At 38.2% G+C, this 27,015-nt stretch overlaps 2 protein-coding genes across 3 annotated transcripts in view; both read left to right on the top strand.

Moving 5' to 3' along the window:
- The window catches only part of MYCT1 (MYC target 1), a 38,002-nt gene extending 23,555 nt beyond the window's left edge, over window positions 1-14,447 (top strand). Inside the window, exons 2-4 of the mRNA XM_080584397.1 lie at window positions 15-10,645; window positions 12,461-12,612; window positions 13,923-14,447. Coding sequence (XP_080440523.1) covers window positions 15-547 — 533 coding nt within the window. The 3' untranslated portion in view covers window positions 548-10,645; window positions 12,461-12,612; window positions 13,923-14,447. The remainder of the gene's footprint in view (window positions 1-14; window positions 10,646-12,460; window positions 12,613-13,922) is intronic.
- A 3,821-nt stretch (window positions 14,448-18,268) lies between these two features.
- On the top strand, window positions 18,269-26,200 carry VIP (vasoactive intestinal peptide). Of its 2 annotated transcripts, XM_080584811.1 has the most exons (7): window positions 18,269-19,350; window positions 19,708-19,829; window positions 21,430-21,570; window positions 21,959-22,063; window positions 23,533-23,652; window positions 24,327-24,441; window positions 25,912-26,200. In XM_080584811.1, the coding sequence occupies exons 2-7, from the start codon at window positions 19,717-19,719 to the stop codon at window positions 25,918-25,920; spliced, it is 603 nt and encodes a 200-aa protein (XP_080440937.1). In that variant the 5' UTR covers window positions 18,269-19,350; window positions 19,708-19,716; the 3' UTR covers window positions 25,921-26,200. The 2 variants fall into 2 exon arrangements, with proteins under 2 accessions (XP_080440937.1, XP_080440938.1); XM_080584812.1 differs by lacking the exon at window positions 21,959-22,063 and having other exon boundaries at window positions 18,293-19,350.
- The last annotated feature ends 815 nt before the right edge of the window (window positions 26,201-27,015 follow it).

The following is a 27,015-nucleotide window of genomic DNA, read 5'->3' on the forward strand; positions in this document are numbered from 1 at the left end:
TTGCTGTATTTCAGAACAGATAACAATAGCCTTCACAGTGTCCATGGTGATCGGACTGGTGATTGGAGGGGTCATCTGGGCCTTGTTCACTTGCTTGTCGCGTCGCAGAGCTAGTGCCCACATTTCCCAGGGGAGCTCTTCAGCTTTCAGCCGTCGGTCCAGACCTGCCTCCCACAGCCAAACTACTGGCAGGACTGGATTTTACCGTAACAGCAGCTGTGAACGTCGGAGCAACCTCAGCCTGGCCAGCCTCACCTTCCAGCGGCAAGCCTCCTTGGAGCAAGCCAACTCTTTCCCCAGGAAGTCAAGCTTCCGTGGGTCCACCTTCCACCCTTTTCTGCAGTGCCCTCCCCTCCCTGTGGAGATGAACAGTCAGCTGATCACCCTCACTCCCACCAACACGACCACAACCTTTGTGGGAAGCACCACCAACAGCTTAAGTCGACCCGAATTCCACTGGTCTAACAACAGCCTCCGCATCTGCCACTCCACACAAACCCCTCCTCCTGCCTATGAAACCATCATAAAAGCGTTCCCTGACTCTTGAGTCAGGTCCTTGTTGCAAAGGCACATGGACATTTTAGGAGGAACCGCAAATGTCTCAATTTTCTGTGCATGCTGAAAATCTCTAAGAAGTCTCCAGCTGCTGTGACACATTGCAGAGGGGATGTACATTGCCAGGAGGCGGGTAGTGCTGATTTTTTAGAGCACTATGTCCCACTGTCCAAGGAATCACTTGTCTTTGTGTTGCCTGCTCTGATTTACTGCCTTGCAACATGCTTACATATTTCTATCACTGTATTATAACCATTTTATCTTTTACTTTAGAGGAAAGAAAATGCTGCCGCATTAAAAATAAATAAATAAATAAAATAAAAAAGATAATTTCTTCGAGAAATATAATGTTAGGAATTACTCATATACAGATTTCTGCAAAATTCACTATTCTATTCCTTTAAAAACAAACAAACAAACAAAACAAGCAAACAAACAAAAAACATGTTCTAGCTGTATGCATTTTTCCAAGTATATTAAACTTTCAGTGAAAACCTCCATTTAACCAAATTCGTGCTGTAACCTCAGAACAGCTTCTAAGGAAGAAACTTTATACAAAGACCTCATAGGAGATTTAACATCACAGTCCAGTCCGTGGTAATAGGTATCCTGTTCTGCTTACTGTAAAGGACCTTAAAACACTCCATATTAGGGCTGTTTGTATGAAATTCCCCACAATATGGGAAAGATGGTGAGATATACTATGCTTCATGTAAAAAGTTTTGAACGGCATAGTAAATGCTTGGTAACAATTATAAAGATATTTCTGTCTGTAGTCTGCAAAACATGTAGTTATTTTAACATTTTAAAAACCAGTAAGGTTGTATGAGAGCAGAAATCCTGATGTTTCATTTTCTAGTTCTGGTTATCAAGATAAGCATTGCATAAATGACATTTTTTTTCTTTTTTAATTAAGTTACCTGTTTTGCTATGGGATTGCTCATTTCCTTATTTCAAATTGTATTTCTCAGATTGTACCATAGTTCAATTCTTCCTGGCAAGTTATTCACTGAAATGTTGTATTTCGCTAACACAAGATTTTAGACATCTATAGCTGAATACTGGGATTGTACAATTAGCTAGAATATTAAGATAAAGATGGAATATTTACTTGAGGTTAACTTGACTGTTATACACATATTATGTCAAGCTAACCCCTCGTTTAGTAGAGGCTAATTGCACCAATGTGAGAAGTTCAGGATTTAGAAATAGCACAGGCAGATAGGGACTGTTTTAGGTTTTATTATATCAGTTTCCTGATAAGTATTTCATGTTCAAATAAAGGGAAGAGAATTTCCATAAGTAGAAGAACAGTCCTTCTCCTTGCTTAGAAATAAGTCTTTTATTCCTAAAAGTGTTGGGCAATTACCAGTTGCAGGACCCCTGACTCCTATGCTTCAGCAGAGAGCCTGAGTCCTCACCTTTCCTCTGGGTGGGACAAGGATTCAGCAGCTTTCTAGAAGAGGCAAAATGTTTAGTATTTTACTTTGCAGGCTTTTGGTGACTAGCAGAATGCATCTCTCTACAGAGTTCAGCATCCCTCATGCAGCACCACTACTGATCTCTTAACTGCAATCTTCCAGCTCCATACCTTTCCACTTGCAAATATTGTTACAAAACCTGAGCTTGCAAGCATTAGTTATTATAAACTACAATTATTCTTTATTGTAATGTCAAATTGTTTTGCATTTATTTACTGTTTTTTTGCTGCTTTATCTTTAGCGTACAACATTTTCCCTTCTAGAGGGATGTATGTGATTGCTAGAACAACTACTTACAGCGTTTACATAGTTTCACTGCAGACACTATGGGTTCTAGTACACTGAAGACTTACTGATAAGACTGTAAAACTGCATTTGTCTGGTCACAGACTATGGACTTAAAACAGTAGTGCTATGGAGAAAGAAAGCTGTGTTGTTTTGTTCCTTAATAATATTTTTTTCATTTACAGTTATTGAGTCTGGTGAATTTCATTGCATTCACAAGGGCTTTCACAGTGTGCTGGATCTAGAATAGGTGAAGACACCTATTCTGACATGCCTACAAAGAGCAGAGTCCAAGCCTGCTCCCTTTCCTTACCGAGTTTGGTGGACTGTTTGAAGAGACAACTTGGCCTACAGTGTGTACCCAGGAGGCCAAAATTGCTTACTCCTTGAAAGAAATCATTTTAGATGAGTGATTTTTTACTCCCAGTTTATAAATGCACGTTACATTATAGTAGAACTTTCCACAGCACATTATTGCTTTTATTATACTATATTTAGTAAACAATAGAAAGGGAAGCTTAAATGTACTGTATTTTTTTCTTCCTGAAATCTGCACTGGATATCAAAATATTTTTTATGTCCCCCAGATTAGGGGGATTAAAAACACAGGTTGTTTGGTGCATAGTCAGTTTGGCTGTCAGATACCAGTTTAAGCAATGTCTGAAATGAATGTTTTGCAAGCTCTCTAGAGGCTTCAGAATGTGAAATAAAGATAGATGTTACAATCTCTCTCTCTCCCTCTCTCTCTCTCTTTCTCTCTTTTGAAAGATAAATATGTTGACTTGTATAAAAATAATGCTTTAAATGGAAGAGCATTATCTTTAATTCTTCAAGGTGATATAGTTGGGAGTGTGAATAAAGGCTTGGCCCCTCCTCTGCCCTGTGAGGAGACAGACCATGGCTGATGATCTTACATGAAGTCCTCATTGGAATGTGCCATATGAGACCACCTTCCAGAGATTAGAAGTAGAAACTAAACCAGGTATTATTAGGAAATTGCTTTGCTTACTTATGCTAACAGGAATTAAATATTTTTGTAGTACGAGTGGTCATCAGATGATATAGCAGATTTTCCACCACTTATGAGCACTATAAATTTCTCTTACAAATAATGTGATTACAGATTTAAAATTCAGTGTTTTCCCAGTAATTTGACTTCAATCCAAAAAGTGAGAAAATGTTTGCTTTAAGCACATGGGCAATCATTATAGAATTCATGCTAAAATGGGCTCATGCACATTTAATTGAACTAGGACCAAAACACATTGCATATGATCAAACTTCAAATTCAATTGTAGGATTCAGGGATCAACAGGTGTTTGATAAGCAAAAAATTATAATTGCTCATTGTAGTGGTCTTTTATACCTTTGGTTTTAATTTAAAATACTGGGAGGAAAAGTTGATTTCTAAAAAAAAAAATGTATTTTTTCTTATTTCAAAGCATTTACAAGCAATGAATTAAACTTTACAACAGTTTTGCATATAATACTTTTTAATGGTGAGAGGCAGTGATTAAAGGATATGACCAGAATCACACAAGGTGAGGTATGCAAAACTCCAATCATCCTCTAGATATCCTGACCTTCTGTCCTGAAGTGAAGAGAGCTAATTCTTTTCATAAAAAAACCTGTTTATTACTGCCAATATGCACAACAAATATTGCTCCAGTTCTAGCTTCATACAGAAGACAAAACTTACCAGCTCTGTCTGAGACTAGTTATGTTCCAACGTATTTACAAAAGTAGCTTTTGCTATATTTCTTGACCTTTCCTTACTGAAGAATTTTTGATCACCTCTTCAGACAGCTACTGATTTTCGTACTATAAAACACTGAGCTTGCAGAATCCTTGCCAAATTAAATTTTTAAAGTTCAGTTGCAATTTACCATGAAGTTTTTGAGTCATCTCAACATTCATTCTTAAGCATAAACTGAAAACCCCATTTACTGGAAATAACCTCTCAGAGATGAAATGACACATGCCAGATCCCTGACCTATAGGCACTTGATAAAATTAGGTGATGTCTCTGATGCAGTGCAGCTTCTGGAAAAAAATAGAAAGAAAACAGTAGTTGAAAATTTACATCTGTCAAGTTCAGAGCAGAATAGAGAAAACACTGCTGATACAAGTTCACAAAGCAGAGAGCAGAATATTAGAAATTGGACCAGTGACCCCACTGAGGATCTCTGGTCTCACTATGATAAGTGGTGGCTGTATCTCATCCTGTGCTTTTGCTTCCAAACAGTTTAGAGTCTGCGGACACAACTCGACAGAGGAATCTGGTTTGTGTGTCTCATTTCTCTTTTTAATTTTTTATGGAAGCTTTTGGCTCCCATCAGATTTATGACAATGTAACTGCATGAGGGTTGCAGTGTCTGATAGGCATGGACTGGATCATGGAGTTAATTCTACAAACATGTTTCCTGTCTGCTTTCTCTGTGACATTCTTCAAAAGAGACGTTTTTTTTTCATCTGTTAAGTAGCAAAATCAAGCGACTGTGCTTTGAGGGCTGAGAAAGAGCAATTGCACAATTTTAGATCAAGGAGTTATTTCAAATAAGAGACAATTAATTGTGAAAGGGGCTACACAAAGTGATGTCCCCAAGATAGCAAGAAATTGGATTTGCTAATTTAGGACATAACTGTCTTGTGTGTACAGACAGTATGGAAAGGCACTGGAATGTGAAATCATCCATATCTTGTTCAGGGATGATCTGCATCAACATCAATCCACTAGTTTACAATGGCATATTGATGACTACACAGGACAGCTGATGCCACCCTCTTGTTTCAAACAGACAAGAGTGCATATCACAGCTGGCAGTAAGTTGCGTTCTTTTGGACATACATGGAGAAGTTGCCAACGATCAGATGTGCACTGAAACAGCATGAAACTTCAACCTCAGGGCTGACCAGTCCAGGGCTTGACTTGAAGCAAATTAGAGCTCCATTGAAGCAAAGAATGGGAGAGACTCATTCTATGACTATGCTCTGCTCCTGTGCTGTATATCTTGGTGACCTTTTGAAGTTATTTTTGGAGGAGGGAATAACTTCTTTTAGATTACAAGATAATTACTAGATGGGTAGTAAAATTTGTTTTTTCTCATTCAGTGCTCATCTATTTAGTTCCATAGTAAGTTCCATCTCTCTCTCTATGGATCAAGTATAAAAGTACACAGGTCTATCCCATTCTTTTGTTGTTCTGCCAAGTAACAGAAAAGATGACTTTGTTATCCAGAGAATCACTCCGATGAATTGATTGGGTTGTATGAGATAAGCTCTCCAGCACTAGTTTGCCAGCATCAAAGCATGTTTTTTTTGTGTTTTTTTTTTTGTCTTTTTTTTTTTCCCCTTTAATCCCTCAAGTAGATGTCATGAAAAAGACAAACACCTTTTTGTCCATACTGAATAACAGGTATCATTTAGTGAAACTCAGAATTGCCTTGCAAAATTCTTATAAATCTACAATACACTAATCCATGATGCTGATACTTTTGAAAATTTTGAGTAGCATAAAACTGACTCATAAAAATTCCCACATGCTCAAGAAATATATAGATGTTTGAGTGCTTATATAAATATTAAATAAACTCTTCTAAAGGTGATAGTGCTCCTAGACATTGAATCACTTCTGAAAAGGAAGTTGAACACTAACACATTCCTACTGCATCTAACCATGACTGAAATATATGAACTTAAAACAAACAAACAAACAACAACAACAACAAAAAATTATTCCTGAAGCATTAAAGTTAGGCATTTGTAGATTTTAATCTCTTTCACTTGAAGGAACCTGTTCTAGGACAGAAATATTCCCAGTAAAACTAGAAATATTGAAGAGAGAAAGAAGGACTGAGAAAGCTCAGTGTAGGTAAAGATGGGCTTCTACTAATATAAATCAGTTAGAGAATAGCTGATTTATGACTTTGCAAAGTTAGTGAAAGTGTGATTGTGTTTATTGTCCTAATAGTGTTCTTGAAATATGCCTGAAAGGGTTTCTCCTGATTCGGTGTTCCCTAACCTGTAACAAGGCCCATGCATCTACATGCCCTCTCACAGACATTTTATGGGTACAGAACATTTATCAGTTTCTGTTTTAATAAAAGGTATGGAGTCAGAAAGTAAATAACATGCCCTATATCTCCTTCTAGAACTGACATTTCATCCACCTATTCAACAGGTATCTATTGCCCACTTTTTGGTTTTAGATGAGGAGAGCTTTGGAGTGCAATGATAAGGACAATAGCAAATCAAAATCTTCACATAAGACAATTCACAAGTGTTACATATTCTTTGACACATTTTCAGATAAATTGTTAGCATTGCACAGAGATATCCTAGATATCCTTAAATACATTTAAAAGCATTTACTAGGATCACAGAGGATATAAGCAGGTGTTTCTGCTTCTTTCAAAGCATCTGTAAGACACTGAATGGCTAGATGATTATAAGGTTTCTTCCAGTTTTGGACATTACAAAAGATATAAAAACAGACTGAGAATGTTTCAGGCAATCTTTCTTAGCTTGACATTGTACTCAAAATCTGAGTTATTACTGATAAAAAGACTTTCAAGGTTAACTGTTCAGTTATTAGTAATCAAAATGGTGAATCAAAAGAATATGAAAGTTATACCATGTTATATATTGCTGTTCTTTAGAGGTATATTTGCAAATGGGGTAAGCTAGTCATACAAGTGAGGGTCTTGCTATCCAAGATCAATCCAGAAAAACATATTGCTTCACAATTACCTTAATTCTCTGAATGCATTGACTGACCATTGATGATTTAATCTCTATTGCTTTATTATTCACTGCAGAGAGATTACTCATATGCTTAATAACTGTTGAATCAGAATATAATTCCATATGCCACACCATTCTAGTGCCTAATTTAAGAGCATATTTTGTATTTGCTAAGTGATTTCTCTTTGTTGAAAGATTCCTCTTTGTGAAAACAGATGCCTACTCTGCTCATCTCACCTCCCCAGTCATTTCTTGAGCACATAAAATGTTCTGTGAGAATGTAATGGTGATCCTTATGTCCTTGTGAAGACACATGAGGGACTGACCATGGAGGGCATGGTGAATCACTCGTTGGCCACTCCTATCTGTTATTTGATGTAGTGCTAGGAAATCCTGAATCACATCTTTGCTCGAGTCTCAGCACTTCTGTTGACAGCGATGTTTTTTTTGCAGAATACCTCATCATCTCATCTTGCCTATCTAGATGATGTGCCTATGAAATGGGAAACATCAGGAAAGAGTAAAGAGAAGTTTTTACAGATACTTCTGGGCACCATTTGGTGTGGTGTGGGGTGTTGTAGAAGTGGGGTTGGAAAACAAAACTGAGCAAAGACAGTTCTGGAATCGGGAAATCAGTCTCCTCTGGCAGTTGAGGCCAACATTGCGTTAATCTTGCTTGTAATCAAGACTGTCTGAAGACAAAGAGTCCCCAGCAGGACAATCTCTTACAGACTTAGAGAAACATTGCCGCCAATCTCTTCTGCCTCTAGACTACCTAAGGAATTGACAAAATGCCTTTTATTGTGGTAGATCCCAAGAGATCTCACTTTGGATTCACCTTTGTCTTAAGCTGACAGGAAGATGAGGCAGAAAGGAATCTGGAATTGTTTTGGTGACTTCTGTTAATGATTTATTTTCAGATTCTTAAATTTGTACATGACATTCATTGCTGAGCGACCTTGTAACCTTTCCACTATTAGGGAACTTTTATTAGCATATCATACTTTGTGCACGAAGTCTGCAAGCAGAATTTTATGAAACAAGATGAGTACACTTTTTTTTTTTTTTTTTTAACCAGGTAGTATACATAATAGATAGCTAGGACTAAAAGATGACTAAGTTAAGCATGAAAAAGATATTCAGCTCTCAAGTAGAAAATCAGGGAATTTCTCTTAGATAAGTAATTGTCAGTCAAGCCGAGAGGGGAGATGCACTTGTTTGTTCTCAGGAAAGGCTGATCCTTAACATTTCTCACTCATGGGCAACAGCGCCACAGGACCACAGGTTGTTCTGAGTATGAGCTTTCTGAGCCATTAAACTCTGAATGAAGTGTCATGGGTCAGGGAACAGAGGCCAAGATAGGGCTATGGATTTGGCCTCAGTTCATGCTATCAGTTATGATGCTCAAAGCCCCATCCAACCTGGCCTTGAACACTTCCAGAGATGAGGCATCCACAGATCCTCTGGGAACCCTGTCCCTGTGCCTCGCCACACTCATAGTAGAGAATTTCTTCCTAATATCTAATCTAAATCTACCCTCTCTTAAAACCATGACCCCTTGTCCTATCATTACACTCCCTAATATAATCCCTCCCTGTCTTTCCTGTAGACCCTTTTTTAGTATTGGAAGAGCACTAAAACATCTCCCTGGAGCCTTCACTTCTCTAAACTTAACAACCCCATCTCCCTCAGCGTGTCTTCGTAGGACAGGTGCTCAAGCCCTCTGATCATCTTTTTGGCCATCCTCTGGACATTCTCTAACAGGTCTATGTCTTTCTTATGCTGGGGGATCTAGAGCTGAACAAAGTATTCTAGTTGGGTGTCTCATGAGAATGGAATAGAGGGGGATAATCACCTTCCTTGACCTGCTGGTCACTTCTTTTGATGTAGCCCAGGATATGATTGGCTTTCTGGGATGCAAGTGTGCTCTGCTGGCTCACATTCTGTGTCTTTTTTCCACAAATACCCCCAAGTCCTTCTCCTCAGGGCTGCTCTCAATCCACTCATGGTATTTTTTATTCATGTTTGGGATTGCCCCAACCCAGGTGCAGGACTTTGCACTTGGATTTGTTGAATTTTATGAGATTTGCATGGGCCTATCTGCCAAGTCTGTTGAGGTCCCTGTGGTTGGCATCCCTTCCCTCCAACATGTTGACTACACCACTCACCTTGGTGTTATCTGACACCTATATCTTCCAAGAGCTGAGAGTAGGATAAACCTGCTTGAGTCAACTGTTCTGTTACCTCTTCATTCTGAAGGCTTTCTTTGAACTCAGTGTTAAAAATGTCAATACTCATTGAGTAACGTCAATAGAGAATTAAATGTTATTTTATTCTCCCACATGAATTGGTGCAACTGGAAGCAAACCGAGAATATCTTTTGGAAGAAGAGTAAGAAAGTATACCTGTGACAGGTGAACTTTGTTGTCCTTTCCACACACAATGTTTAGTTACATGAAGCTTCTAACTGCTTAGCATGATTTTGTAAACTATGTCCTTAGCCTAAGAGTTTTTGCTGGTAATAACATTTTTATTATTTATTTATTTATTTATTATCATGCAAATGGCAGTAGATAAAGAATGAAGAATGAGCCTCTGCGGAAAGGTTTTCTGAGTTCAAGTCTGCAAGTTAAATCTTCCATAGCTCCCTTATGCCTTCAATCAACATCAAGCTGATTCCTCCATCAACAAAAACAACAAAAGTTACACCTTTGTAAATCACTAACACAATTTGCACTGGTTGGTGTTTCATGGCAGTCAACTTAAGTTCTCTGTGGATATCCAATTAGTTCAAGTTTAGCATCCTTGACAATAAAAACAGACAGATGATTTTGTTTTATTTGTTGATAGGAGCATTTTAACCTTTACTACAAAAAGTTCACTTTCAGAATATTGAACCAATCAGATTGGTTAAATCATTACATATCTCCATATTATCAGCGTGGCCCATTCTTTTGTTGCAGAACACTTGAGTTTGATTTAAATTAAGTTTCTCAGCTAGTAATGGTCAATAAAACCCAGTTCTGAGCCAATGAACAATTAAGAGGCTTTCTGCAACACAAATGAGCCAGAACAACCTCATATTCTTCCTGGTGTCTCCTTATCTCCTTACTTCAGAAGGATTTACTGTCTTAAAAAAAAGGTCTCGTAGGTCTATAGGGACCTACAAGAAATCTTCACCTGTGCCTCAAGATTTCATCAATACCTATATTCAAATTTTCCTAGGGGAAAAAAATAAAATAAAATAAAAAATGGAACTCTAAACCACTCCATAATAAAACATAATTTTGTGTCATTAAAAAAAACATTGAGAAGGCTATATAGTGCAATGATGCTGATAAAAGTAGCCTCCAAAGTACTTACAGATCAGTCCTTTCTCACGAAGGCAATGAACACAAAGTTCTTTTCCACATCCTATATGGATCATCCTGCCTGTTGCTCTAGTTATCTTCTAGTTAATTCCAGATAATTTTCAGAAATACTCTAGAATTGTCTGTGGCTACTCATCTCGTGATACACTTGCTGAACACGTGCATGGAGTGCTCAGATGAATGAGAGAAAATGGCTTCTATGAATAAACAGTAAGTGCAAGTTTGAATAACAGTGTTTCTCATTTGTGTCTTTTCTTTGAGCAATGTCAGAATGGGTCAATGTGTCACCAAAGAATAGCGATGCAGTTGATAACACACTGGAAGACATGGTTGTAGAGAATTTCACTGGAATTCTTTACATGTATCTACAGAGGATTCAAATCAGCACTGAAATATTTTTTTCTATTGAAACAGAAAATGGTTTAAATAAAACAAAACAATTATATGTGACTTGGAGAGATACAATAATACTTAAAGATAATAGGAAAAAAAACTGCTGCCATGAAATTAAAAATATGTATATATATTAATCTAGTTACATGCTGAAATAAAGTTGTAGTAGAAATACATTTGTTTTTAATGAGCAGCTATTGATGTAACTGCATGATTTACCAATAGTCACCAGGAACAAGATTTACATCTAGATTGATAATTTATAAATTCAGACTTTATTATAATTTGAGTATGACATTTAGCAAATTTAAAGTGCTAAGGTCCAAGGTTTATGTTCAACTTGTCACTAACCAACAGCTAGCAACTTTTTAATATCATTCAATAGAACTGAAAAGTGTCAGTCCTTTTAGCACAGGTGCTGAATGTTTCATTAGTTTCTGAAGAAAACACTTTTATTCATCTGTTAACTTAAAAAAAAAAAGTTGAATGTAATGATACACGCATCACGCATATGATGACGGTACGCATGATGGCTATCAAAAGTGTTGCTGTCCTATCAATCTTTTCTATCTCTGTGATGATCTCCACAGCCTCCCCAAATCCCTTAAAATCCTATTGGTATTAGATCATCTATTTATGTGTACTTAATAAAGTGGAATATATTGACTGTGGTGTTACATTCACTGGAATGTTCTTCATGCTTTACTTAGGACAAAAAGAATAATGAGCCATTGATGTATTGGCCAAGAAGCAAATTTAACAAAATGTAGGAGTTTATTATTTGTTCCAGTGACCTGTGGAGTCGAACTAAATGATAAGCTATGTTGGAAGTGTATCTCTCCTGTCCATGAACAATAATACGGTTCTTCCTTAACTAATATTGAAAGCAGTTGAGTCCAAATTATATATTTTATATCAGTACGTGTAAGGACAGTAAACTGTAGGTTGATACTTTCTTCTTTCTATATGACTTCTTTATGGAAACTAAATATGAATGTAGATTTTCTCAGCCATTATCACGTACACTAGGCTTAGAATAGTGCTCAGAGACAGCACGTTACACTATGCCCTTTATGCACATGGACAATTTTAGAAAACTTCTCTCAGCTCTTTTTCCATAAAGACAATAGTGGTAATTGCTTGAGACTGAAGCATTTTTAGCTTATTTTTCTCTCTCTCTCTTTTTTTTTTTTTTTTTTTTCTGCCGTAGCTTTTAGATTGTTGCTTTTTTCAGCTCAGTAAATAAAGAACTTGTGATGATTAGGTCAGTTCAAGGGATAAAGTTATCCTGGCATAATTAGCATCTTAAAATGTGCCTTCCAACACAACTGACATGGGTTTTTCTGTATCCCAAGATGATATGTCTGCTCCCACAAGCTTCCAGACAGTGCAATAATAACAATATTCACTGGGGAATACAGAAGGAATTTGGCCATGTACACAGTCTAGAACCAGGATTTTGTACTAGACACAGGAAATGCAATCTATGCAAAATCAGAGAAGCATCCCAGTCATCCCACAGGTGTCGTTCTATTCAGCCCATGAAAGTCTCCAATCATTTAGTTACAAATGGACTAAATTCTGTGATATTTCTTGTCTTATTTATTTATTTATTATTTTTTTTTCATTTAGCATAGGAAGCAAGAAGGAAGGCAAAGTTACTTTCAACAGCTGTGCTGCATCTGGAGATGTGTTCCAAGCCAGTAGCATCAATAGTTTGTTCATGAAGCTTCTGATGAACTTACAGACCTACTTCAGAAGGTTAGAGGCAACAGTGATTTAGAGTAAGATAACATGTCCCTGACAATCCTTTGCTCTCTGGATTTTCCTCTGCCTTATGAGCTCCAATGTGGTGCTGTTATTTGGGTTTTACTTTGAACAAGTAACCTGAAGGGATTATGGACTTATTTTTTTCCATTTTGTATTGATTTGTACAGTTAGAAGCAAAAGGACATCATATAATACAGGTGACAAGCAGGAAAGCATGAGGAAAATGTTGGAACATAAGCCTGAAAAGTAGTTCTTAATATCCAGCTCTAAACTGACGTATGTCAAAATATCATTAAAATAAAGTGATTTTTCAAAGGTTTACTGTAGAAAATCCAGTTTTGTACAGACAAATCAATTTATAGAAAAAAAAAATCTCTAAACTCTACGAAATCAAAGAGTGTTGTTTTGAGTTAGCTGCGTATGGATGAGAAGCTGAATCTGAATTTTGTAGCATTTTGGAGACACATTCATGACATATACAGAGGTAATTTTAGATTTTCAGAGAAGAGGAATGGGCTGGGGTAGCTGCAGTGAGGGGAATCATATTTCTGGTGATTAAAATATCATTTGATCCTTTTCTGAAAGTTGAAGTTTACAAGAGAGTTATATATATGTGTGTGTATATATATATATATATATATATATATATGAATAGGACGTATTTCAGATAGCTAGTTAAAAACAAAGAACACACAACATGACCAGACCACAAACTACTCTGCCTTCCTGACAAGCTTTGTGTTACCACATACTATGCCAGGTTTTGAGGTAAATTAAATCATTCAAACAATTTAGGCTGAAACATTAAAAGGAGATTGTTTTGAAAGAAAGCCAGAAATGTTAAAGCTACTGTTAAAGCTTGTATAGTCACAGATCTTCGTGGGGAATGAGTGTAGAACACGTGTCCAACATTGAGAGAGGGTTGGCAAAAACATCATATCCTCTTTAAAGAACGAGAAGGAGTTTGGATAGACGCTTCTAGGATAGATGCATACCATGAACCAAACAAGAACCAGTAGTTCAAACACACGCCAAACAGCATAAACAACTGGAGATCACAATATCTACCCCAAACATTTCTGAGCTGTTATAAAAAGCTGAGATAGCATTTTGGAGTGAGGAACAGCATATATGAAATCAAACTACAAGCAATAACAGTTTTTCTAGATGGAATGACAGACAAGGGAAGAAGACCCCTGGGAATACTATTGTATTCAACAGGTCTCCAACATGCCTTTTGCTCATCATGGTATCCACCAGGCAGTTTTAATCAAGCATGCTCAATATGTTAATTGAAAAGAAGTCTGTTTGAATGGCTTTTCAGGACTACTAATGCAAGAGGTAGAAGAGTGTTCAGAAGTAATGAATGTAATCCAAATGTTCCAATGATTTTGAAAACTGATTTTGAAAACTGTTAACCCACACAGAGTCATAATGCAAAGGCATCACCTGGAACAGGATAAACTTGTACAAGTGTTGTACAGAGTAAGCATATTTGTTACTATAGTTACTATAGTTTACTTGTTGCAGTAGTTTACTACAGTTAATCAGTCGCTCTGCTTTGAGGATACACACTTATGACCTGAGAGCAGGACTTAAGATGAGCATGAGAGGAAATGAAGGCTTCCCTGTTCTGCTTGCGTAATCTCCTTATGATCTGGGAACTGAGGACACAAGCACTCTTTCAATGAATGTTTCTGTTGCAGGAGGGAAGTCATGAGTTTTCAATTGCAAAATATTTGTCAGTGTTTTATTCTATATACTATCACATTTCTGAGTTGTAAAACTGACTCATGATAAAGGTATGATTGAATGGGAACTGTCCTTTTGAAATAAAACTTATCTAAAAGAATGAAATAATATTTTTCTTATTTATCCAGAGAAGCATTCAGAGATATCTGCAAAGAGTGAAGCTGGGACAAGTCAAAGAGAGTGAAGCTGGGACAAGTTTCAGCATGTGACCCCATCCATTTTTTCGAACCGGGTGGTGTTGAGGAATATAAGTGTTTACAGGAAAGTGGGACCAAGCAAGGTAACGATGCTGAGAGAATAAACTGGGGGTTCTGCCACTCATGTTTTTTAAGGGTTAGAAAAGAGCAGATTAGTGTATTACTTTTGATTTTAATCATTTATTCTGCCTGCACAGTTTCTTGACATTTCTTCTGTTATCTCTTTTGTGGAAATCAGAAAAGCTGAATGGTAGTGCTCCATCAATCTGCTCTATAAGCTCTAAAAACTCATGGATCAATGTTATATGGCTATGGGATCAAAGGCAGAGTTTCTGAACTCGTCTACAGGAACATGAGCTGTAATGCACAAGGGAGATTCTGCAGACCCAATGATTCGTGAGGCAGAGCTCATGAGTCAGTAATTTCTTTTTCTGATATAATATGCAAGCTCTTAGACAACTGTCCTTTTCTTTTTTCTTTTCTTTTCTTTTCTTTTCTTTTCTTTTCTTTTCTTTTCTTTTCTTTTCTTTTCTTTTCTTTTCTTTTCTTTTCTTTTCTTTTCTTTTCTTTTCTTTTCTTTTCTTTTCTTTTCTTTTCTTTTCTTTTCTTTTCTTTTCTTTTCTTTTCTTTTCTTTTCTTTTCTTTTCTTTTCTTTTCTTTTCTTTTCTTTTCTTTTCTTTTCTTTTCTTTTCTTTTCTTTTCTTTTCTTTTCTTTTCTTTTCTTTTCTTTTCTTTTCTTTTCTTTTCTTTTCTTTTCTTTCTCTTCTCTTCTCTTCTCTTCTCTTCTCTTCTCTTCTCTTCTCTTCTCTTCTCTTCTCTTCTCTTCTCTTCTCTTCTCTTCTCTTCTCTTCTCTTCTCTTCTCTTCTCTTCTCTTCTCTTCTCTTCTCTTCTCTTCTCTTCTCTTCTCTTCTCTTCTCTTCTTTTCTTTTCTTTTCTTTTCTTTTCTTTTCTTTAACAGTAAAACTATATTTCTACTGCTGATGTAATTTCTCTCTCTCTCTCTCTCTCTCTCCCCCTCTCTCTCTTTTTTTTTTTTTTTTAAACACAATTACATGATAAATCTGGTAAATGTTAAGTGGGTCCTCAGTGGAATTAAGCAGGTTTACCTAGGATTTGGCTTGAAGAGTTATTTAGTCCATCAATTTCAGCGCAGTTTTATATGTTAAAAATAATAATAATAATAATCAAATGTAACTATCAAAACTAAAAACTTCCAAATCTCCTTCCCCAGAATGAGGTAGCTATTTTAGATCATACTTGATCTACAACATGCAACACACAAGTTTGTATACAAATGGTAAGTAAGATGAGTTTTCAGACAGCTTCTACTCCTCATTGTTCAATCATGTATAATGGAGTTTCCATCTTTCCTAAGTATTGCACATTTTACAGTCATAATCTTGGATTTTTTAAGTGGAAAATAAAGTTTGAAGGAAGAATAACTATAAGATGCTTGATAACATAAACTAAAGATAAACGTTCAGTCAATGTGCGGCTGTTATACATCAGGATTCCTGCAACAGCCACTGCAAAATACTTGACTATCTGAAAGTTGCCTATGTTTTATATATATTTATATATACATATGCCTATGTCTTATTATATTAATAAATATTCTAATTAAGAAGCTACCACATGGTATTGTTGTCCAAGGGACACTTTTCTGAAAGGATAGACTTTCTTTCAGTAGAGGACAGTAAGATTTGCCATTGTAAAAGGGTAAGTTCGCCTAGATCTTAGAGCATTCACTTAGGACTATTTTAGAAAGTAGGCTTTCCTCCATCTGTTTCTCTATGAAGATCTTATTTTCTTTTTAATGACTTGCTCCTGTCAAAACATCTCAAAATGATGCAGAACTAATACAGTATGTCATTAAAAAAAAAAAAAAAAGGAAGTGACTAGAATTTGGATTGTCACCCCACACCCTTCTCAGTCATCTCAAAACCTCCTTCTGTGAAAATCATCTTGGGAAATGAGATGGAGAACTAAGGAAAAAGAAGGAGGTAGCATCTCCTCCTCTTCAGCTTACTTTGATTCCTGAGGAGGAGGAGATGGCAAGTACAACAGGGTGTTGAAGGAACACAATTGTTATTGCAATTGAAAAGTGTCTGGGGTCATTCCAAGGCTCTGCTACAGATTTCCTGCATAAACATGGGAAATCCACTTGATCTCCCTGTGACTCAATTTTCTGTCTATAGAATAGCAAAAATAGATGATATGCTAAGAGTGAATATGCTAAAGACAGCTTAAATCATGAAAAAGAGGCTACAGAGGTGTGTTTTTTATTTTATTTTATTTTATTTTATTTTATTTTATTTTATTTTATTTTATTTTATTTTATTTTATTTTATTTTATTTATTTTTATTTATATATTTTTTTCAGGAATACTGCCACCTATAGAGTGGTTCTGAAGGCCATTTTATCCAACCGTGCAGAATGTTTCTCACTTCTCCAATCTATTTTATGCATACAATCATAGAATGGCTTGGCTTGGAAGACACCTTAAAGATCATGTAGTTTCAACCCCCCTGCCATGGTCAGGGATGCCACCCACTAGATCATGTTGCCCAAAGCCCCATACAACCTGGCATTGAACACCTCCAGGGATGGGGCATCCACAGCTTCTCTGGGCAACCTGTTCCGGTGAACAGGTGAATTTTTATTGTCTGTCAAAAAGGAAAAAAAAATATGACAAACCAGATTTACCACAGTAAATAAGTGGGTATGGTATGGTATGGTATGGTATGGTATGGTATGGTATGGTATGGTATGGTATGGTTAAAAAGTACTAAAAAAGCACCAGTGATCCTCATTTTTTTGGCAGTGAAAACTATACACGTCTTCTGTGCAGCCTCCCATACAGCACGTACGTAGCGACTGAGAGCAGGCTTGCTTTTCCCGCACCCCTTTAGGAGCGAGCAGCCCGCAGCTCTCTCCCTCCTTCCCAGGGCCCACAGCCCGCCACTACGCCCCGCTCTCCTGCATCAGCTAAAATGAACAAGCTGAAAGGCAATTTTTTTTAATTTTTTTTTTTTCCCTCCGGCTCCGGCTGCCCTTGGGCTTTTCCCATGGCAGAGCGCGGCCTCATCCTCGGCAGTGACGGGGTGAAGGAGCGGGGCTGGGGAGTGCCCTGAGCCCCCCGCCCGCTCCCCCCAGCCGGGAGGCTGAGCAGCCGCAGCCTTTGCAGGGGCAGAGCTCCGCTTCTCTGTTCTGCTCTCCAACACCCGGGAGACAGATTTCGCCTCCCTTCTCGTCTCTCAGGCACTTCGGTGAAGTCCAGCAGGTCGTGCACGCAGCACGGCGCCGAAACACCTTGGATGGATATTTCGGGGGTGAGGGGATTACGGTGCTATTGATGCTCATCTCGCCATTCCAGAACTGAATTGCTTCCTCGACCTCTAGTTATGTAGTAACAAGGGGAAAATTTCCTGAAATTAGACTACTGCAGGAACTCTGGTTTTAGTCACGGCTGTCATCCGAGAAACAAATTTCCAGGCATTTTTAATCTAATTCGCTTAATTTTTATGTAACTGGATTAGAAAATGTGATTAAGCATCGCAGAATCTTCGCCATTGAGCCTGCCTAACCTTTAGCGAAACATGAAACAAAGAAACTTGTTAGAAGTAAGGGGAAATAGTGAAACCCTCTGCAAGGACTGGGTACAATCGTTAACTTCGAGCAGGAGGACCAGAGGCATAGAAAAGCCCAAAGAAAAATAGGTGGGGAGGGGCGAGGACAGAGGGTAATGGCGTTTTTCGATCCAGTTTTTGCCGTGATTCTTTGGCAGGTACTTCAGGGCAGGGCTTGTTGAGACACCGAAGAGGTGCTCGCAGGAACCCGCGGGTCCCACGCCCACCTTCCCCGCGTTTCTTTCCCCGCTGCCCACGGATCTCTTTGAGGCAGGGAGAGCTCCATGTCGAAACCCTCGGCTGTGGCAGTGACCCCAGCCCCTGGGAATTAGCCCCTGGAGTGCCCGCGCTGGGAGCCGCCGAATCGTCGCAAGCACCCTGGGTGCTTGCTTATGGGGGGGCGATTTTTTCCCCGGGAACACACACAGCTTCAACGAAAAAGCAAAGGCTGGCGAACAGCCCGCTTAAAATAAATCAATCGATGAATAAATAAATAAATAAATAATAAATAAATAAATAAATAAGATCATCCGACGGCGCGCCCCGGGCACGCACCCCGGCGGGGATGGGGACCTGCTGGGGGCAGAAAGGGACCGGGTGAGCCTAAAAGCGCCGGCTATGGGATGGAGGGGCAAGGGGGAGACTCGGCGGGGAGGGAAGAGCCCCGGTGGTGGCGGTTCCCAGTTCCCCCCTCCCGGAGCCGCCGCTGGCCGCCTGCTCTCCTGCCTTGCGAGGAGGAATCAGGCTGCCGACGGGGCCCTGCTCCCCGCAAAACTAACTCATTAATATAAATCAAATAATGGAAGAGGGGGATGAGGGGGGGAGGCAGGGTGCGCGTCTCCTCATGAATTAAATATAAGTCTCTGACTGTCCTGAACAAAGCGACCGTCCCCTTGGGAAGGGTGACGTCTCCCCAGTAACGTGATTGCTTCTTCGGAAGCAGAAACGTGTAAACGCTATAAAACGCGGCGGAGCGGCGGGCAGCTCAGATCGTGCGGCGGGACGGAGCTCTCCTCTTCTCCTCCTCCTCGTCCTCCTCGCCCTCCGCCGCCGTCCCCTGCAGCCTCTCAGCCCGGCAGCGGGGCAGGGCGCAGGCCGCCGTCCTCAGCAGCGCAGCGCAGCGCAGCGCCCCTTGCCAGCCCAGCCAGCCCCACCGACGGACTCGCGGCTCCGTGAGTAACTTTCCCTCCGCCGCAGCGGCAACTTCCCAGCGGGTGAGGAGGGTGGCCCCGGCACCAGTCTCCTTCTGCCCTCCCGGCCCTTTAGAGAAGCGGCGGAGAGTGGCTCTGACCTCCCTGGTTAGCCGGGGAGGTGCCCTTCTTTCTTTACCATACACCATATATATTTAAGCTTTAACTGCTACGTCCCGGGAACCACTGCCCTCTGCAGCTTCGAGGGCTTCTTCCTCTCCCTTCCCCTCAGGCATCTCCCCCGCCCCGTCGACGCCGCTGCTGGCAGCATCCCTCTCCCCTCGCGGACCCCGCGCAGTGCGGAGCGGTGCGGTGACGGCTGCGCTCTTCCCTCCGCAGGTGGCGGCCATGGAGCACCGCGGAGCCTCCCCGCTCCTCCTCGCCCTCGCCCTCCTCAGCGCTCTCTGCTGGCGGGCAAGGGCGCTGCCCCCCCGGGGGGCCGCCTTCCCTGCCGTGCCGCGGTAAGGACCGGGGGCGGCTGGGGGGCTGCTCTCCTTGCTCGGGGATGGGACCCCGAGAGGTCACCGGGGGCGCGCTCGGAGCTGAGGCTTTGATAAAACGTGGCTGGGGAAGCCCGGTCTCGCCCCGTCTTTAAAAGCCCCCCGAGGCACGCACGCACCCTCAGAGGCACCATTGACAATGCCGCCCCATGAACCGAGTAGCGGTGACCGCTGTACTTGTGAAAGGCGTAGAGGATATATGCTGAAATGTGCTCTAGGGAATAGTGGGTGTCCAGCAAAACACTCTGCTTTTCTTGTGGGAAAGCCCCTTCATTTCCACAGGTCGGCTAAGTGGATAGCTGAACTGCTGTCTTTTTTCTTTTCAAAAGCATAGACATCCATAGGAGAAAAGTAAATAAATAAATAAATAAATAGATTAAAAATTCCCAAAACATGAATGAGGGGATGTGGCGTGTATGGATCAATATATAGGTTTTGTACTGCTACATGTTTTGAATTGCTGAAGTTTTTATTAGTTATCTAACTAAATTAAATCAGGTGTTATAGTGTTTCACATGTGGGTTGGAGGAATTGTGTGAATAAGTGTGAAAACAATGCAGAAAAGAGATATATGAATACAGCACAGTGATTTATTTCCAAGACTTGAGTTAGTTTGCTTTACACAGCAACAACTTTATTCATTCATTCATTTATTTATTTATTTATTTTAACCAGAGAGGTCTTACAAGCCTCAATGTAAGTCTTACTAATAGCTATAACTGTAAGCTCGCGAGGAAATTTATCTTTTTCATTTTTCACATGTGCTTTTTTCACATCACCACACACAAGGGTTTACCATAGGAATGGTAGGCTGCCACAGAACACAACAGCAGATAGACAAAACATGTGATGCCAAACTACTGCTGTTCAGTCAGGTTGTCCTCGATAAAATATGACACATCATAAGAAACAGCAGTTTACGAAAATGGGAAGTAAATGTAAATCGGTTTATACAGAGCACTTGCAGTGATACATTTGAAAGGTTTGTGAACAGTTTTTAACTTGCAACTAGTAAATTAATTTAAAAGGAGGACAATAAAAAAGCATTAGAGTTACGTGACTGCACTTCGTATTTGGTTTGAAGTTCTGGAGGGTGTGTTTGCCATCCTATAGAAGAGGCCTAAGAACTGTTTCATATGCACTTCAGTGTTTAATTGGAAGGTAAGTACTTTACAGGAACTCTTTTCACTTTGCATTGGCAAAAGTGGGCAATTTCATTCCTTGTTCATATAAAATATAGCTGTTATGAAAAGTGTTTGCCACTTGAGCTGGAATTGCCATACATTATGCACTGTTCACTGGAGTTAATTGTGTGCAATGACAACATATTTCTCAAATGCATGCATTACAGAGAAAGGAGATCTGTTAGGCTAGTTACTTTATCACTGAGCATGGATTAAACCTGAAAGTGATTTTTGTTTTATCCAGACTACTTTAAAATGGCTTACAGATTAAAGAAGTAGGTAGAGGTGCATTTTACCACAAAACAGAATGCTAAGTTACAATGAAATGTTGCATATCCTCAGTCAACTGCACTTCATGTGGTTTTCTTCTACAACAGATTGGGAAACAGAATGCCATTTGATGCAGCCAGTGAACCTGACCGTGCCCATGGGTCTTTAAAGTCTGAATCAGACATTTTGCAGAACACACTACCTGAAAATGAGAAATTCTATTTTGATCTGTCCAGAATTATTGATAGGTGAGTTTCTTTATTGTCATAAATGCAAATGGTGATGCATTGCTTGAATTATGTCAAAAGATCTGTTACATTTTTCAAACAAATATAGGAAAGGAAGAATCAAGTATTGAAAAAAGAACACGCCCTCTGGTTGAATACTTGTAGCAGTAGGAATGTCTGCAGAAATGTTGATTGCATTGCCTTTCTGGCATGATGAGTTCATTCACTTCCCAGGAAGGGTAAAAATATATATACATATTGTGAAAATCTGGAAGATGTTTTATGAAACTAGCTTAATTTAATATGTACAAGAGATAACTTAAGGAAAGCAGTATGTTTACAAAATGAACATTATCAAAATGATATAAACCCAGGTTGTATTGTAGAGTTTATTTATTGTCCATTTCAGAAATGCAAGGCATGCTGATGGAATTTTCACCAGTGTCTACAGCCATCTTTTGGCTAAACTTGCTGTGAAGAGATATCTGCATTCGCTTATTAGAAAACGAGTTAGGTGAGGTGACACTTGCATTAGGTAGAGTTTTTTCCTAGCTGGCTTCATTGGCAATTTTTCACCCTTCTGCACCTAAGTTCTCATTTTTGTAATTTAGAGGTAATGAAAGGGCAACTGGTATAATAATGGGGGAGTCAAAAATCCTATATGATAACTTAGTGGGTTTTGTTACTGAATGCATACTTTACTATTTATTTCTGATACACCTGTGAGGGATATAGCAACAGGCACTGCACATAGCTGTTAATAAATATTGGTAATAGTATAATGATTGCCATGCCAAATTTGCCTTTTTTTTTTTTTGATAATGATTTTACTGGCTTGGTGAATGACTGGAAAAAGCAAACAAAAGCTGAATGATTACTCATTACTTATGTAACAACAGGGGGATATTCAATGAAGTTAAGAAACAACTGGTTTACAGTGACAGCAAAAAGGGATGATATTTTTGCTGCTGTAGAAACCATTGCCAGAGCACTTTGGGAGATCTGCATTGTAGAAGGATTCAAAAAAGAATGAGGCAAATCTGTAGGCAAGGGGTCTGGATGCAATTTTCAGAGCAGGGAGCTCATGAACGAATGGTCTCAGGGTGCTGAGAAGGATCACTCTGTACTTCTCTTTCTTTCAATATCCCTAGGCAGCAGCTATTGGGCACTCTTGGGAACAGAATAATAAGGTACTTTGGTCTGAACTAATATGACAGTTCCTATTAGTGCCTACTTACTGCTTAAAAGCTGAGTGAAAATTAGGTCCTCCATTTTGACCTATTTATGTCAATGCTGCCTTTGTTCCAGAACTTATAGGGCCAGTTTCTCGTATGTTATAAAGTAACAGATCACTGAAATCAGAACACCCTGAGGTGTCCCAAGACCATGCATGAAAAATATACCTTCAAGTCTGGATTTCACAAATTGTGTTTTGTCTTCTGATACTTTCTTAAAACAAACATTTGCAGCTATATATGTAATGTTACGCTCTCCCTTTCCTCAGAGGCAGGCTCAGTCCTCACTGAGTTAAATGTGAACAGAGACCAGGCCTTTTAAGAGGTTACTCTGACTTAAACTAGTCTTCATCTTGGTATTGGACTAAAATGTATATAAGCACATGAAAGAAAACAGAATAAAGTCGGTTTATTAAAAAGAGTAATGGGGGCTATGAGAACACATAGGACAAAATTGTAAAATTCTTGCACAGCCACTTTATCCTGCAGACCTCCTATGACAGGAGCTCTGGAAGTCATTGAGAATTGACAGATCGGTCCTTGATATTACGATACAAATAAAGCAATAGAGGCAATGACTTTTCAAGTGCAGAAAGATCCAAAGTCATAGCTGTAAATGAAAGCCGAAATGAAAATTAGATTTTATTTAGCTCAACATTGTAAAGTTTATTTTACTTATTTAATACTATCTTCTTTTAAACTGTTATTATCTATTAATTTTTCCTTCATGATTGTTGTATGTTGCCAGTTCCCAGGACAGTCCTGTCAAACGCCACTCTGATGCTGTCTTCACCGACAACTACAGCCGCTTTCGGAAGCAAATGGCTGTGAAGAAATATTTAAACTCAGTTTTAACTGGAAAAAGAAGGTACTACAATAAAGAAAATATATTTTTTCCATAGCTGTATAGTACTAAACATAAAAAATTTATGACCACTTATATATACATATGGAAAGAAGACAAACAAATGACAATGAACATTAATGACTTTTTAACATAGTTTATAAGATGACTTTCAAATACATACAACATTTTCTTCAATTCTGAAACAGAGGCTACAATCAGATTAGAGTAAAAGAATAAAGAGGAGATAGCATCTAGTAATCTTAAAAAGCTTCTGACATATTCTTAAATTGATTTTATGTGTAAAAAAAGCCTCTTAAGGAAGAAATCACAGAGCTATGGAACATCAACAAATTTTTATTTATTTATTTATTTATTTTAAGGGAAACACACTATTTGATGAAAATCTATCTTTAAGTAAATACAAAAAATTTAGAAGTCCCCAAAACATCATATGTCCTAACCAGTATAGGTGAGAAGTACCAGTATTTTAGGGCTTATTCTCTTGTATATTCACTCAGACAACCTCTTCTAAATATCTTGTCTCTTCACCTCTTCTAAATGTGCTAATTCATGTTATTCATAACACTTCTGTATAAGTTTAACAAAATGTACAATAGATAAAGTCAGAACAAGGCTTTGCTTCTTGTTTGCTTTTTCTTCTGAAGCCAATAAAACTTGTTTTTGATCCACAACAGCCAGGAAGAGCTAAACCCCTCTAAACTTCGTGATGAAGCAGAAATTCTTGAACCTTCCTTTTCAGAAAACTATGATGATGTTTCTGTAGATGAGCTGCTGAGCCACCTCCCCCTGGTATGCCCAGATTTTCTTTCCTTATGCTGTTAGCTAACTTTACCCATAAAGCGAGATCAGTCATACATGAAATGTGGCACATCAGAAAAGCAGAAAAAGCCATGTTCCAAAAAATGCTACTTCTTTCTATAGGGATTATGTGTGAATATAATAATCATTTTAATAAGAATAATTAAACTATCCCATGATTGCTGTTATTGAAAGTTCCTGATTAAATGGCACTGTTAATAATGTACCTAACTCACTTGGGTGTTTCAACCTGTATGCACTGTGGCATAAAATCAGAATTGACTCATCTTTAATTATAAAGATTATTATTTCTTCAGAGAACAAGCTCAGTGACACTTCTTTTAATTAAAAAAAAAAAAAAGCTACCCATTTTGTTTAACATCATCTACCTCAGTTGCCCCTAGAACTAAGAGAATCAGCAATGTGAACCCTAAGCATTAAGGAAGTTCTTGGCTCCCATCTGAAATGTGGTGTAGATGGATCGCTGGGCAGGCAAATATTGCAGTTACTGTTTTCCATTTAGCTGTTACTATTTTTCAAAGCTCATTCACAAACATTTCTTTGATTTACTTACACGTAAATCCTTTTACATCACAGCACTTGCAGGGACATAAAATTGAAAGGGTAATGTAAAAACTTATCAGGCTTGTTATTCTTAAAATTGTATTAAGAAATTGTTGATAGTTTTGTTGTTGTTGTTTTGGGTGTTATTTTTTGCCATTCAGCTATGTCAGAGCTACAAGATGAAAACTATAATTCTGAAGATAATGTTTTCAGGGAAATAAAAAAAATTTTTCTCCAAACTGTTATTTAGTTCATAGAATGAAAGAAAATTTTCTTTTCTTTTCCACAAATTTGGCTATTCCTCCAAAGGTCCCAAATATTAGAAAGAACAATAATGGCTTATGCTTGAAGGAACAGAATTATTTCTATTTGATGGGATTCAGAAAAGAATCTTAATGGAAAATATTATTCAAAAAATATCTGCTTCTGGATTATGCAGTGGGTTGATCATATTCACTTGGAAATATTTTTGGTCCTTTCCTTTTTTATCGACTGTACTGCTGATGCAGATCTCCCTATAGATGAAAAGTTTACTTAATATTGGCTGTTATTGGTCATTTTATCATAGTGCCCAGTTCTTGACAGAGTCTTTATCAAGCAGCCTGAATTCAATCTGTCTGAAGGATACAGATATTTTCAAAGTGAGCTGTTTAGCACTGTAGGACAATGTGCAGTAACAATTTTACAATAAATCTTCAGCCTTTATTCTTGGTCCTACAACCTTGTCTGCCAGTTGTAATGACCATCAAGCTCCTGCGAAGAGCCCCTTCTCAGTCCTAAACACAGTAGCTGTTTTTTACCATTGTTAATTCTTGTCTCCTGTCTGCTTTTATATACCTCATGATGCAATTGCTTACCAAAATGATTTTTAAAGCATATTTCTCCTTTGCATTTCAGGACCTCTGAAAGGCACCTGGTAAAGTCTACAACAAGAACACGTTATTTTTGAGTTCCACATAGTATTTCAAAGAGACGACTTTAGTCATCAAACCAGAACAAATATGTTGTGAAGTGAAAGTTGTGATATATTTGTTTCTTATGTAATAAAAGTTGATATTTACATTGTAAATACTACTCTAGAGTTCTCTACTGAAAGCTGTACATATGGATGCCAGTTAAAATCATAAGAAGTCTGTGAGTCCATATGCTGTAAATCCTTTACTTCAATAAATTCATTTGAAAAAGAGCGCACTGCTGAAAAGAGCCCATCATTACTAATTAATTGGCTTATTTTAGGTGTGGTACAAAGTCAGATAAGACTGTATGATAAGATGGATACATGTGCAGACAGCTTCATAAACAAGTGTGAAAATGTGAGGAAAAGAATGTACGAAGGGTCTAAAACTGCATTATAAAAAAATCTGAAGTTTACTACTGAGCAAAAGAGTGTTTTTTAATAACAGCTTGCCAATCAGAGAAAATAAATTAAAAAAAGTATTACAAATTTTTTGACCTTCGACAGCATCTTTCCTTTTTACTCACATTTTTAATAGTTCACAATATACAATTTATATTAGAACCAGAAATGTATCCCATATTTTTAGTGGTGTTTTGAATGCAATACTTTGGAACTGCCAAAGCATACAAAGAAAAACACAGTCCCTTTTCTTGTTTGATGTCTAAAGTCACTGGTTATTCTACATTTGGTTGTTTGTAGCTTTGATGATGGAACTATTCCTTATATATAAAAAAATATCTGAAGAAACTTTACTATTTTTTCAGAATGAATGTAACTTACAAAATATGCAGACAATAAATCATTTTATTATCATGGCAAACTTATTGGTTTGAATCAGTGCTACAGTTATCTGAAAAAGGGTAGAGGTCCCAGTTAGTTCTGTCTCTACTATATTAGTAGAGGAAGATATTTATACAGTGAGGTATGCTATAAATATTATTTTGTTAAATTAAAAACACAAAGCAAGTAAGCTTTATAGAAACATATCTTAGTAAGAAACTGGAAATTTGAAGCTGATTCACAGTTGCGATGAATCAGAATTC

This window comes from Anser brachyrhynchus, assembly GCF_964034855.1.
Source record: "Anser brachyrhynchus genome assembly, chromosome: 3".
In the NCBI taxonomy this organism is placed as follows: domain Eukaryota; kingdom Metazoa; phylum Chordata; class Aves; order Anseriformes; family Anatidae; genus Anser; species Anser brachyrhynchus.

Excerpts from the sequence above, each read along its gene's own strand:
- VIP (XM_080584811.1), top strand. The coding sequence starts at position 19,717 with ATGGAGCACCGCGGAGCCTCCCCGCTCCTCCTCGCCCTCGCCCTCCTC. Across the intron at positions 22,064-23,532 it reads CTTATTAGAAAACGAGTTAG|TTCCCAGGACAGTCCTGTCA; the intron begins GTGAGGTGACAC and ends GTATGTTGCCAG. Across the intron at positions 23,653-24,326 it reads GTTTTAACTGGAAAAAGAAG|CCAGGAAGAGCTAAACCCCT; the intron begins GTACTACAATAA and ends GATCCACAACAG.